Source organism: Stenella coeruleoalba (genome assembly GCF_951394435.1).
Source record: "Stenella coeruleoalba genome assembly, chromosome: 5".
NCBI lineage: Eukaryota > Metazoa > Chordata > Mammalia > Artiodactyla > Delphinidae > Stenella > Stenella coeruleoalba.
The window spans coordinates 33,117,298-33,131,008 of NC_137150.1; the positions used below are offsets into that span (position 1 = coordinate 33,117,298).

General features: G+C 34.4%; 1 protein-coding gene across 2 annotated transcripts in view; it reads left to right on the forward strand.

The window, feature by feature from the left end:
• The window catches only part of TOPBP1 (DNA topoisomerase II binding protein 1), a 79,811-nt gene that overhangs the window by 4,768 nt on the left and 61,332 nt on the right, over nt 1-13,711 (forward strand). For both annotated transcript variants that reach the window (XM_079921531.1, XM_079921532.1), the window contains exons 4-10: nt 180-323; nt 2,992-3,173; nt 4,405-4,601; nt 6,051-6,230; nt 6,956-7,116; nt 8,826-8,989; nt 9,138-9,388. In XM_079921531.1, the coding sequence (XP_079777657.1) occupies nt 180-323; nt 2,992-3,173; nt 4,405-4,601; nt 6,051-6,230; nt 6,956-7,116; nt 8,826-8,989; nt 9,138-9,388 (1,279 nt within the window). The remainder of the gene's footprint in view (nt 1-179; nt 324-2,991; nt 3,174-4,404; nt 4,602-6,050; nt 6,231-6,955; nt 7,117-8,825; nt 8,990-9,137; nt 9,389-13,711) is intronic.

Consider the following 13,711-nt stretch of genomic DNA (forward strand, 5'->3'; position numbering starts at 1 on the left):
AACGTGTGATGTGTCTGAGAAGTTATATAATGGTTATTTTTTTTTCTTGTAAAAATTTGGTGGTTTTTCTGCAGTGGTCATCAACTTCTGTAAAGAATTGGTAAATACAGTATTACAAAATGTAATTTTATAAGACTGGAGGTCTTTTTCTGCTTAGTAAACTTTCTCTGTTTTTGTAGCTTGGCTGCAGAATTGTTGGTCCTCAAGTAGTCATATTTTGTATGCACCATCAACGATGTGTCCCAAGAGCTGAACATCCAGTTTATAACATGGTTATGTCTGATGTAACCATATCTTGTACAAGCCTGGAAAATGATAAAAGGGTAGGTGTTGCAGTATTGAGTGGAATATCATGGTCAATATGTATGTATTTCCACACTTAACTTTTCACTGTGTAGGGTATATTTTGAAAGACCTTGACTTGGTGTTTATGACTGATAACTAAGTCAAGATGACAGTGTATATCTTTTTTTATTTTTTAATAAATTGAATACAGTGGAATCTTTTATTGCAAACTGGCTAGTTGAAGTTTTTGGTTTTGATTTAAAAAGGAAACTCACTTTTTTCCCTGTGTAATTTTCCCTGTTTGTTTTTTTTTTTTTTTTTTGTGGTACGCGGGCCTCTCACTGTTGTGGCCTCTCCCGTTGCGGAGCACAGGCTCCGGACGCGCAGGCTCAGCAGCCACGGCTCACGGGCCCAGCCGCTCCGTGGCATGTGGGATCTTCCCAGACCGGGGCACGAACCCGTGTCCCCTACATTGGCAGGCGGACTCTCAACCACTGCGCCACCAGGGAAGCCCCTCCCTGTTTGTTTTTGAGTCACATTTTTCCACCGTAGTTGCTTAATCTTTTAAAAAAGGATTGAGATTTACATATATGTTTTTATATATTCTATATATAATTTGTATATATTTTTTTTTTCACTTTTTATTTTATTTTATTTTTTTATTTTTTATTTTTTTTAACATCTTTATTGGAGTATAATTGCTTTACAATGGTATGTTAGTTTCAGCTTCACAACAAAATGAATCAGTTATATATATACATATGTTCCCATATCTCTTCCCGCTTGCGTCTCCCTCCCTCCCACCCTCCCTATCCCACCCCTCCAGGCGGTCACAAAGCACCGAGCTGATCTCCCTGTGCTATGCGGCTGCTTCCCACTAGCTATCTACCTTACGTTTGGTAGTGTATATATGTCCATGCCTCTTTATCGCTTTGTCACCGTTTACCCTTCCCCCTCCCCATAGCCTCAAGTCCATTCTCTAGTAAGTCTGTGTCTTTATTCCTGTTTCACCCCTAGGTTTTTCATGACATTTTTTTTTTCTTAGATTCCATATATATGTGTTAGCATACGGTATTTGTCTCTCTCTTTCTGACTTACTTCACTCTGTATGACAGACTCTAGGTCTATCCACCTCATTACAAATAGCTCAATTTCGTCTCTTTTTATGGCTGAGTAATATTCCATTGTATATATGTGCCACATCTTCTTTATCCATTCATCCGATGATGGACACTTAGGTTGTTTCCATCTCTGGGCTATTGTAAATAGAGCTGCAATGAACATTTTGGTACATGACTCTTTTTGAATTACGGTTTTCTCAGGGTATATGCCCAGTAGTGGGATTGCTGGGTCATATGGTAGTTCTATTTGTAGCTTTTTAAGGAACCTCCATACTGTTCTCCACAGTGGCTGTATCAATTTACATTCCCACCAACAGTGTAAGAGGGTTCCCTTTTCTCCACACCCTCTCCAGCATTTATTGTTTCTAGATTTTTTGTTGATGGCCATTCTGACTGGTGTGAGATGATATCTCATTGTAGTTTTGATTTGCATTTCTCTCATGATTAGTGATGTTGAGCATTCTTTCATGTGTTTGTTGGCACTCTGTATATCTTCTTTGGAGAAATGTCTATGTAGGTCTTCTGCCCATTTTTGGATTGGGTTGTTTGTTTTTTTGTTATTAAGCTGCATGAGCTGCTTATAAATTTTGGAGATCAATCCTTTGTCAGTTGCTTCATTTGCAAATATTTTCTCCCATTCTGAGGGTTGTCTTTTGGTCTTCTTTATGGTTTCCTTTGCTGCGCAAAAACTTTTAAGTTTCATTAGGTCCCATTTGTTTACTCTTGTTTTTATTTCCATTTCTCTAGGAGGTGGGTCAAAAAGGACCTTGCTGTGATTTATGTCATAGAGTGTTCTGCCTATGTTTTCCTCTAAGAGTTTGATAGTTTCTGGCCTTACATTTAGGTCTTTAATCCATTTTGAGCTTATTTTTGTGTATGGTGTTAGGGAGTGATCTAATTTCATACTTTTACATGTAGCTGTCCAGTTTTCCCAGCACCACTTATTGAATAGGCTGTCCTTTCTCCACTGTACATTTCTGCCTCCTTTGTCAAAGATAAGGTGACCATATGTGCGTGGGTTTATCTCTGGGCTTTCTATCCTGTTCCATTGATCTATCTTTCTGTTTTTGTGCCAGTACCATACCGTCTTGATAACTGTAGCTTTGTAGTATAGTCTGAAGTCTGGGAGCCTGATTCCTCCAGTTCCTTCTTTCGTTCTCAAGATTGCTTTGGCTATTCGGGGTCTTTTGTGTTTCCATACAAATTGCAAAATTTTTTGTTCTAGTTCTGTGAAAAATGCCAGTGGTAGTTTGATAGGGATTGCATTGAAAATTTGTATATTTTTAAGTATCAATGTGTATGTAGTATATTAAAATATATAGTGTTTACTGTAGAACCAACATAATTAAATTCATGGAGTTGCAAGAGAGAAATGTAGGAAAATAATGTATATAAAGGTAATTATTCTAAAATTTAAACTTTATCTTCCAAAAAGTAGTTTCATTAATTATTTAACTTTATAGTGGTGAGAAACATTTGTGCATTCAAGCTAACAACAAAAGATGTTTATGGGATATTGTATAAAAAAATGGAAGAGATATTGTTTGTTTCAGTATTAACAGTATATTTTCTTTTGGGGCTATAGGAAGAAGTTCATAAATATGTACAAATGATGGGTGGACGCATATACAGAGACCTTAACATATCAGTAACTCACCTTATTGCAGGAGAAGTTGGTAGCAAAAAGTATTTAGTTGCTGCAAACCTGAAGAAACCTATTTTACTTCCTTCTTGGGTAAAAACACTTTGGGAGAAGTCACAAGAGAAGTAAGAAAGTTTTCAGATATTTTCTAGATTTGAATAAATGATACATTCAATCACTTTGGCACATTGTGGGTTTTCATAGGGGAGGTTTTATGGTATCCTCTTTGGATTTGTTATTAGGGGACAAAAATAGGATCATTACTCTTCTCTCCAATGAAAACAAAAGGTAATCTACAAGCTCTTATTATCAAGGTATAAGTTGATAGGTGGAATGGGCTATGGGCTTTAGCATTAGCTACAAGGTAAGCAATGCTTTGATAATAAAATGGTTTTCAGAAGTAAACATTTATAAAATAGTTGAGAAAATCAGTGTGGCAACTGTAGCTTTTATGTTGCATTTATCCTTCAATACTGTGCTAACATGTTAAGATGGAGAGTAAATTTTAGCCACTTTGGCATTCGTATTCCCTCCCAAAAAAGACATATTTAAGGTTGAATATAAACACATATAAGCCATTAACTGAGATGTGATCATTCAGTAAACATTAACTGAGCCCATTTTATGTACCTGGCCTGAGTTAGGCATTAGATATAAGTGGAGAGCAGAACAGGACAGCATCCCTGCCCTCATGGAGCTTAGAGCCTATTTCAAAGGATAGAATTGAGTTTCCATTAGAATTAGATTAACAACCAATAAGTCCAGGTACCACTGTTTGAATTAAACAGGCATTTTCCAGTCTTCCTTTCAACACCATCTAGCACATCCTAAACACGTCTCCACGTTGTGTTTCGTCCTAGCCTGTTTTGTCAGCGCATCTGCCTAGCACGGCAACAGAATGATAATGATATTTTTGTTGGCATTCTGCCAAAAAGCATTCCTTATTATTTGTATAGTATAATGGAGGAATTAAAAGTCTGTTTTTCTAGTAGGCAACCAAGGAACCTTTGGGTTTTTAGGTAGAAATTTAGACTTATAATTTTGGAAAATGCACCAGTTTCACCAGCATGGATTTACAGTTAATGAAATATATATTTTCCCGTAAAACAGTTTTACTTGAGAGACTCTGAAACATTAGTTTTTATTAGAGACATGGTTTGAGCTACATGAGCAATTAGTATCATTTGAAGTGTGTTTATCAGTTTCCCTTTTCTTAATAATGATTAAAATCCTAAAAAATGAGGAAAGCATTAGTGATATTTCTGTTGTTTGTCATTATTCTTCTGGTAAATTTAAACTATCTGGTATATTTAATATGTTAATGTTTTTTTCTTTTTTATTGTTTGTTTACCCCAGAAAAATAGTTAGATATACCGATATAGACATGGAAGACTTCAAGTGTCCTATTTTTCTTGGTTGCATAATCTGTGTCACTGGCTTACGTGGCTTAGACAGGAAAGCAGTTCAGCAACTCACAGTTAAGCATGGAGGTCAATATATGGGACAGTTGAAAATGAATGAGTGTACACACCTCATTGTGCAAGAACCAAAAGGTAAAACTGTTTCCCAAATGAACAAATGCAACATTTTCTACTATTTAACATTTTAAGATCATTATAGAATACCTTTTACTTCTGACATGTCATAAATCTGCTATGGTTTTTTTTCTTGCAAACATAGTTTGGTTTATAATCTTTAGAAAACTTACATGACTTCCCAAGTCTTTATCAGGTCATTGAATAAATATTAAAAAACAAAAATTTCCAGTGGGGTTTTATCTAAATTTATTTTCAGATCTTTTTTTGTTTGTTTTTTAAGTCCCCACACGGTTACCCAGTACTTAAGAGATGAGAGATTTGAATGAATAACAAGAAAGCTAATGGATGTCGCTAAATTACATTTCTTTCTAATTATAAATTTTAAAGGCTTGGCTTAGTTTTTAGTTGAATGAATCAACCTTACTCAATGAACTACAAGTTTTAACTTGAAGATGCACCTTGCAGAACATGAGACTACTAAAAGAAGAAAAATATATTACCAAGAAGAAGAATTCCTTAAAATTGCAGTTAATTTTGGTGTTCTATAACCTTTATTCTGGAGAATATTTTTTACCAGTACTCTTAAAATATATAAAAATTGATAAGAGCAGAGTTTTATTAATATTTTTATTATATCTTTTTATATCTGTACTGTGTTTTATTAAGCTCCCTAAATAAGTAAAATTAGGGAAAAAATTAAAATTAATAATTGTCTTTAAGTGAGAACTTTGGGTATGGCCAATTATGATATTATGATTGTGAGTAAAGTTGATAACTGCTATTGGTTTTCTGAATCTAAAGACAGTACATCTCTCAGCTCTCATGAACGTCAAAGAAACCTTTCTTGTTTACTATATATTGTCCTTAGTTTCTCTATACCGTTTCAAAATACATTGTGTTAAAAAGTTTTTTTAAGGCAATAAAAGATACGTATTTTTAATATGACTTATTTAACTATTTGCCTCTCTATCCTGGACTTCAAGTAGAATCCTGTTGACATAGGAATAGTCTCTTGAAAGTTGCTGTTTTTTATATTGCAGACATTTATAATTTTCACGGTTATTTTATACAGTTTATTAAACCACATAATTCTGTGAGTTATCCCCATGTTACAGATTAAGAAAATGGTTTAAAGAATTTAAATGATGGAGGCTGTACTCGAAAATATTGAGTTACCCCACAGTTGCCTCTGTCTCTGTGCAGTTTTGTAAAAGATAAACCCCCTCGCATAGCATCATAGCATGTGTATTTAACAACACATAGAAAATATAATTGAGCAATAACCTAATATATTACCTTTTAATACACTATAGCATACTGTTAAAAGTAAGAGTAATTGCTGGTAACTTTAATTTTGTCCCAGGTAGATTTTTTTTATAACCTGTCATTTAAATATTTCTACAAAGATTTTAATGGTTTGCATTTCTCTCTCTCTCTGTTTCTCTTTCTTAATGAACATAATAGGTCAAAAATATGAATGTGCCAGGAGATGGAATGTACACTGTGTGACTGTGCAGTGGTTTTTTGACAGTGTTGAGAAAGGTTTTTGTCAGGATGAATCCATATATAAGACAGAGCCTAGACCAGAAGCAAAGACTATGCCTGATACTTCAACTCCTACTGGCCAGATCAACACAACTAATAGTAAGTCTCTTTCGGATTAAAGTAAACAATCAGTTTTAAGACAGTCAGTTTTCTGTGTAAGAATTGATTTGTTAATAGGATCAGGGAGGTACAGTAGGAAATTCCATCTTTTCTTGCTATGCTTCCAGGTATAATTGTATGATAAAATAACCGAATTGTATTAAAAAATTAGTCCAGAACTCCTGATATTTCTTTTTATAATGAGTGCGTACTTTCATACCCTCATGTAATGCACAAGATTATTAAAGAAATTAAGAATGTTAATAAAGACTTAAGAGAATTAATTTTTTAAAACTTGACTGGCAGGTATTAGTACATTTTCTTTATTAGTTTGCTGCAATTGTTATAGATCATCTGTATTCATATAAAATTTAAAACCATTTCTGTTTTGGAGGTATTAATGTTGGCAGTTTAACAAATGTTATAAATTTTTTTTCAAATGTAACTTTCCTGGACCTTAAAGCCAGCAACTTCAGATTTTTATTGGAAGCAAGTCACTATTAAGAGAATGTATTAAATATATTTTCATTTAAATAAGATATGAGCCTTAATTAGTTTCATTTTCCCTTTTCATACTTTGCCACCAAGATTTCAGTAAAAGCATTTGAATCTTACTTTAGAAATTGTTCATGGCTCTTTTTGTATAAGAAAAGTTCATGTGTAGGAAAATATGTAATCACAATTATTTTATCTCCATAAATTACATCTTTGTTTTCAATATGTAGGTTATGCTCTTTCAGATGTCAGCCATATTTCCAACATCAGTGCAAGTTGCATAAATGAATCGATATATAGTTCAGTTCTTAATAGCAAAGTGGAGCCTACACTTGAAAATCTGGATGTCAGTGCATTTCAGGCACCTGAAGATTTATTAGATGGTTGTCGGGTATGTCTTTATCATGTAATAAATGCAGTAAGTGATAATATACTTTAGTACTTGTAGCTTCACTTTGAAGACCCTTTAGAGTTGGGCTTGTTCCTCATTTACATAAGCCCTCCACTCTAGCTAAGCAGATGCACTCATTAGGCCATGTCTATCTTTTAGCTTAGGGGCTCTATGCCTGGGGTGTACCTTCATCTCTCATCCATTAAAAGTTCATATCGTTTTTTTCAACTCTTCTCTGAACCTTCCTAATAACTACCTTAATCTTTCCATCTACTGTGTTTTGAGAGCATTTAGTTTCTGAACCACTTAATGAATTTTTATTTATAGCTATCATTTATTAAGTGCTTATAACATACTAGACAGTGTGCTAATTATTTCATATACATTGTTGATACGTTTTATATATAATCCCATTTAATTCCCACAAATAACTCTAAAACAGATAATATTGAGACTGATACTTAGAGGATTAAAGTTCCTGTTCAGAATCTCACAGACATTAAGTAGCCAGACATCTACTCCAAAGCCTATATTCCTAACCATTAGGTGTACTGCTTTGTTTAATATCTCTTGGGCTATTTTATTTTTTAGTGTCTGAGTAACTATCTTATAAGTGCCTTTGATGGGATCATCATATATATATCTCCTAGAACTGAATACTTAATATATTCTTGTTTGTAGAATCAATAGGCTAAGCATTAATTCTAGAGTAGCAAAGATTTAACCTTATTTTATTGTTAAGGAAATTGGGCAAATTACCTTCCTTTCTATACTTTTAAAACTTAGCAGTTTACTAGCAGAACAGGAAGTGTGTTGTGTAATCTTTTATCTAGACTATACTAATTCTGAATATGACTTAATTATTCGTATAGAAAAACATATGATTCCTCATTTTTGTTAAAGTGTATTCTAGTGATGGAGGTTATTTAGTTTGGGATATAAATGCAGTTAGGAATAGATTGGTCATTAAGAAGTTTTTTAAAGACACGTTATGTAAAATAGAGTTGAAGAAGATTGTTATATTGATTAAATTGGTTTAAATACATACATAACCCCATCCGTGCCTCCAAAAGTATATATATACATATTGATAGTTAAAAATAAGTTACTGCTTACATATCATCCTAAGCATTCTGCTTAGCTCTTTGACTTAAATTTTCTTGTTTAATCAACTCTGTGAAAAAGATATCTCAATATATAAGTAAGAAAATTGGTTTAAAGAGTCTGAGTATCTTGAGCTGGTCATGTGGTTAATCATTGGCAGCTGAACCAAAATTTAAACCTAGCTTTTCTGAATTCAAGTGTTTAATGCCAGTTTATTTCTGTAATTACTTTAAAATTTAAAAGTGGTAAGAACAATTTAAGAAGCTACCTGATTTTAGAAATTGCTATGCACTAATGTTCAGAAGATAATTGAATTATTCTGGCTTCTATTTTATTTAAAGCCTCAGAATACTTATCAAGTAGTGTCTACTGTAAAGGGTAATAATGCTATGGGATTGTGAAGAAATGATAAAATTTAAGAATATTTTAAAATTCAAACCTTCAGAATATACGTCACTTCTTAATGTATCTTAAAGTGTAAACAAGAGTTGTCTTATTTACGCACAATGGATTTACATATATGCTTTTAATAAATAGGTTTCTATTGAGAGAAATAAGCCATTTTAAATACATTAATCTAAAGTAAATGTTTTCTTTCTTTGCAGATCTATCTTTGCGGTTTTAGTGGCAGAAAGCTAGATAAACTGAGAAGACTTATTAACAGTGGAGGTGGAGTTCGCTTTAATCAGCTCAATGAAGATGTAACTCATGTTATTGTGGGAGATTATGATGATGAATTGAAGCAGTTTTGGGATAAATCAGCCCACAGGTTTTGTCAGTTTTTAATTCAAAGCAATTTCTACTCTGTGATAATTTTTTTTAAATTGCATGTCCTGGCAATTATGTAAACTGCATGGCAAGTGGGATTGTGGTCCTTATAGTTTAAACTAATATATAACTATGTACTATTTTTGTAGGCCTCATGTAGTGGGAGCAAAATGGTTGCTAGAGTGTTTTAGTAAAGGTAATATGCTTCCTGAAGAGCCATATATCCATGCTAACTACCAGCCCGTGGAAATTCCAGTTTCAGACCAACCTGAAAGTAAAACAACCCTTTTAAAAAGGAAGAAGAGCAGCTTCTCTAAGAAAGACTTTGCTCCAAATGAAAAGCATGAGGAAACTGATGAAGATCTGCTCTCTCAATATGCGACTAATAACCCAACCATAGGTAAGAAAGAGTGATTAGTGTTTACAGTCATTAAATATTTTGGTAGCAGAATATATACATATGTGATTTCTGCCAGGTTCTCTAGAATTTAGTTAAACTAACGTTTTTCTTCCCTTGAAGTTTTGTGTGTGTCACTTCTTTTTTTTAAGCAGGCAAGGCTAAGGGATTCTGGACCTTCTGACTCCCTCTTCTCTCTTCAACTCACTTGTTCCTCTTAGATCTGTTTTATACACAGGCATTATTGGTTTGTGTGAGTTTGTAAAGCCCTGAACTTTTATTTTAACCTTGTAACAAATGCCTCTTACTTGGTAATTGTGCTCTTTGATGGGTATAATGCTGCACTGTAGACTACCATCTCAGGATGTAGTCTCAGTGTGGTAAGCAAAATTGCCAGTAAAGAGTTGTGGGCAGCATTTCTTATTTTTTTACTCTTTATACTTTGTTATTCTTCTCTCGTTTTGCCTTGTTCCCGCCCTCCACCCTTTTTTTTTTTCTGTTGTGGTTTCATTTTGTTACAGTTGTTTCAATTATAGTTTTATTTTTTCTAATATATTTCATATCTTTCTAATTGTATTTTGTTTTCTATTCTTTGATATTGTACTGATCTGTCCCTCCCCTCCCCTCCCCTCCCCCATGAGGCTTACGGAATCTTGGTTCCCAGGCCGGAGGTCAGGCCTGAGCTCCTGTGGTGGGAGATCTGAGTTCAAATCTCTGGACTGACAGAGAACATCAGACCCCAGAGAATATTAATTGGAGTGACACCTCCTGGAGGTCCTCATCTCAGCACCAAGACTTGGCTCTATCCAACTGCCTGCAGACTCCAGTGCTGGACATCTCAGGCCAAACAACCAGTAAGACAGGAATACAGCACCACCAATCAAAAAAAAAAAAAACACAACAACAAAAAACTATGTTGCAGACGATGGAGCAAGGTAAAAACCTGCAAGATAAATAAATGACGACAAAATAGGCAACCTACCTGAAAAAGAATGCAGAATAATGATGGTAAAAATGATTAAAAACCTCAAAAACAGAATGGAGAAAATACAAAAAACATTTATCAAGGATCTAGAAGAACTAAGGAGCAAACGAACAGTGATGAGCAACACAATTACTGAAATTAAAAATACTCAAGGAATCAATAGCAGAATAATTGAGGCAGAAGAACTCAATTGAGGCAGAAGAAGTGAGCTGGAAGATAAAATGGTGCAAGTAACTGCCAGGGAGCAGAATAAACAAAAAGAAGAATGAAAAGAATTGAGGACAGTCTCAGAGATCTCTGGGACATTAAACGCACCAACATTCGAATTATAGGGGTCCCAGAAGAAGAAGAGGAAAAGAAAGGGACTGAGAAAATATTGGAAGAGATTATAGTTGAAAATGTCCCTAACATGGGAAAGGACATAGTCAAGTCCAGGAAGCGCAGAGAGTCCCATACAGGATCAATCCAAGGAGAAACACGCCAAGACACATATTTATCAAACTATCAAAAATTAAATGCAAAGAACAAATATTAAAAGCAGCAACGGAAAAGCAACAAATAACATACAAGGGAATCCCCATAAGGTTAACAGCTGATCTTCCAGTAGAAACTCAGCAAGACAGAAGGGAGTGGCAGGACATGTTTAAAGTGATGAAAGGGAAAGACCTACAACCAAGATTCCTCTACCCACAAGGATCTCATTCAGATTCAACAGAGAAATTAAAACCTTTACAGACAAGCAAAAACTAAGAGAATTCATCACCACAAAACCAGCTTTACAACAAATGCTAAAGGAACTTCTCTAGGCAGGAAACACAAGAGATGGAAAAGACCTACAGTAACCCAAAACAATTAAGAAAATGGGAATAGGAACATACATATCGATAATTACCTTAAATGTAAATGGATTAAATGCTCCAAACAAAAGACATAGACTGGCTGAATGGATACAAAAACAAGACCCATATATATGCTGTCTACAAGAGACCCACTTCAGATCTAGGGACATATACAGACTGAAACTGAGGGGATGGAAAAAGATACTCCATGCAAATGGAAATCAAAAGAAAGCTGGAGTAGCAATTCTCATATCAGACAAAATAGACTTTAAAATAGACACTATTACAAGAGACCAAAAAGACACTACATAATGATCAAGGGATCACTCGAAGAAGATATAACAATTGTTAAGTATTTATGCACCCAACGTAGGAGCACCTCAATACATAGGGCAAATGCTAACAGCCATAAAAGGGAAATCGACAGTAACACAATCATAGTAGGGGTATTAACACCTCACTTTCACCAATGAAGAGATGAAAAATGAAAATAAATAAGGAAACACAAGCTTTAAATGACATTAAACAAGATGGAAGAGATGAAAAATGAAAATAAATAAGGAAACACAAGCTTTAAATGACATTAAACAAGATGGACTTAATTGGTATTTATAGGACATTACATCCAAAAGCAGAAGAATACACTTTCTTCTCAAGTGCTCATGGAATATTCTCCAGGATAGACCATATCATAGGTCACAAATCAAGCCTTAGTAAATTTAAGAAAATTGAAATTGTATCAAGTGTCTTTTCCAACCACAACGCTTTGAAACTAGATATCAGTTACAGGAAAGCAATCTGTAAAAAATACAAACACATGGAGGCTAAACAATACACTACTAAATAACCGAGAGATCACTGAAGAAATCAAAGAAGAAATCAAAAAATACCTAGAAACAAATGACAATAGAAACACCATGACACAAAACCTCTGGGATGCAGCAAAAGCAGTTCTAAGAGAGAAGTTTATAGCAATACAATCCTACCTGAAGGAAAAAGAAATATCTCAAACAACCTAACCTTACACCTAAAGCAATTAGAGAAAGAAGGACAAAAAAAACCCGAAGTTAGTAGAAGGAAAGAAATCATAAAGGTCAGATCAGATATCAATGAAATAGAAATGAAGGAAACGATAGCAAAGGTCAATAAAGCTAAAAGCTAGTTCTTTGAGAAGATAAAATTGATAAACCATTAGCCAGACTCATCAAGAAAAAAAGGGAGAAGACAAATCAACAGAATTAGAAATGAAAAAGGAGAAGTAACAACTGACACTGTAGAAATACAAAGGATCATGAGAGATTACTACAAGCAACTCTATGCCAATAAAATGGACAAACTGGAAGAAATGGGCAAATTCTTAGAAAAGCACAACCTTCCAAGACTGAACCAGGAAGAAATAGAAAATATAAACAGACCAATCACAAGCACTGAAATTGAAACTGTGATTAAAAATCTTCCAACAAACAAAAGCCCAGGACCAGATGGCTTCGCAGGCGAATTCTATCAAACATTTAGAGAAGAGTTAACACCTATCCTTCTCAAACGCTTCCAAGATATAGCAGAGGGAAGAACACTCCCAAACTCATTCTACAAGGCCACCATCACCTTGATACCAAAGCCAGACAAAGATGTCACAAAAAAAGAAAACTACAGGCCAATATCTCTGATGAACATAGATGCAAAAATCCGCAACAAAATACTAGCAGACAGAATCCAACCGCACACTAAAAGGGTCATACACCATGATCAAGTGGGGTTTATCTAAGGAATGCAAGGATTCTTCAGTATACACAAATCAATCAATGTGATACACAATATTAACAAATTGAAGGATAAAAACCATATGGTAATCTCAGTAGATGCAGAAAAAGCTTTCGACAAAATTCATCACCCACTTATGACAAAAACTCACGAGAAAGTGGGCACAGAGGGAACCTACCTCAACTTAATAAAGGACATACATGATAAACTGACAGTCAATATCCTTCTCAAAGGTGAAAAACTGAAACCATTTTCTCTAAGATCAGGAACAAGTCAAGGGTGCCCACTCTCAGCAGTATTCAACATAGTTTTGGAAGTTTTACCCACAGCAGTCAGAGAAGAAAAAGAAATAAGAGGAATCCAAATCGGAAAAGAAGAAGTAAAACTGGCACTGTTTGCAGATGACATGATACTATACATAGAAAATCCTAAAGATGCTACCAGAAAACTACTGGAGCTAATTGATGAATTTGTAGAGTAGCAGGATACAAAATTAATGCACAGAAATCTCTTGCATTCCTATATACTGACGACAGAAAATCTGAGAGAAATTAAGGAAACACTCCCATTTACCATTCCAACAAAAAGAATAAAATACCTAGGAATAAACCTACCTAAGGAGATAAAAGACCTGTATGCAGAAAACTATGAGACACTGATGAAAGAAATTAAAGATGATACAAACACAGAGATACACCATATTCTTGCTTTGGAAGAATCAATATTGTGAAAATGACTATA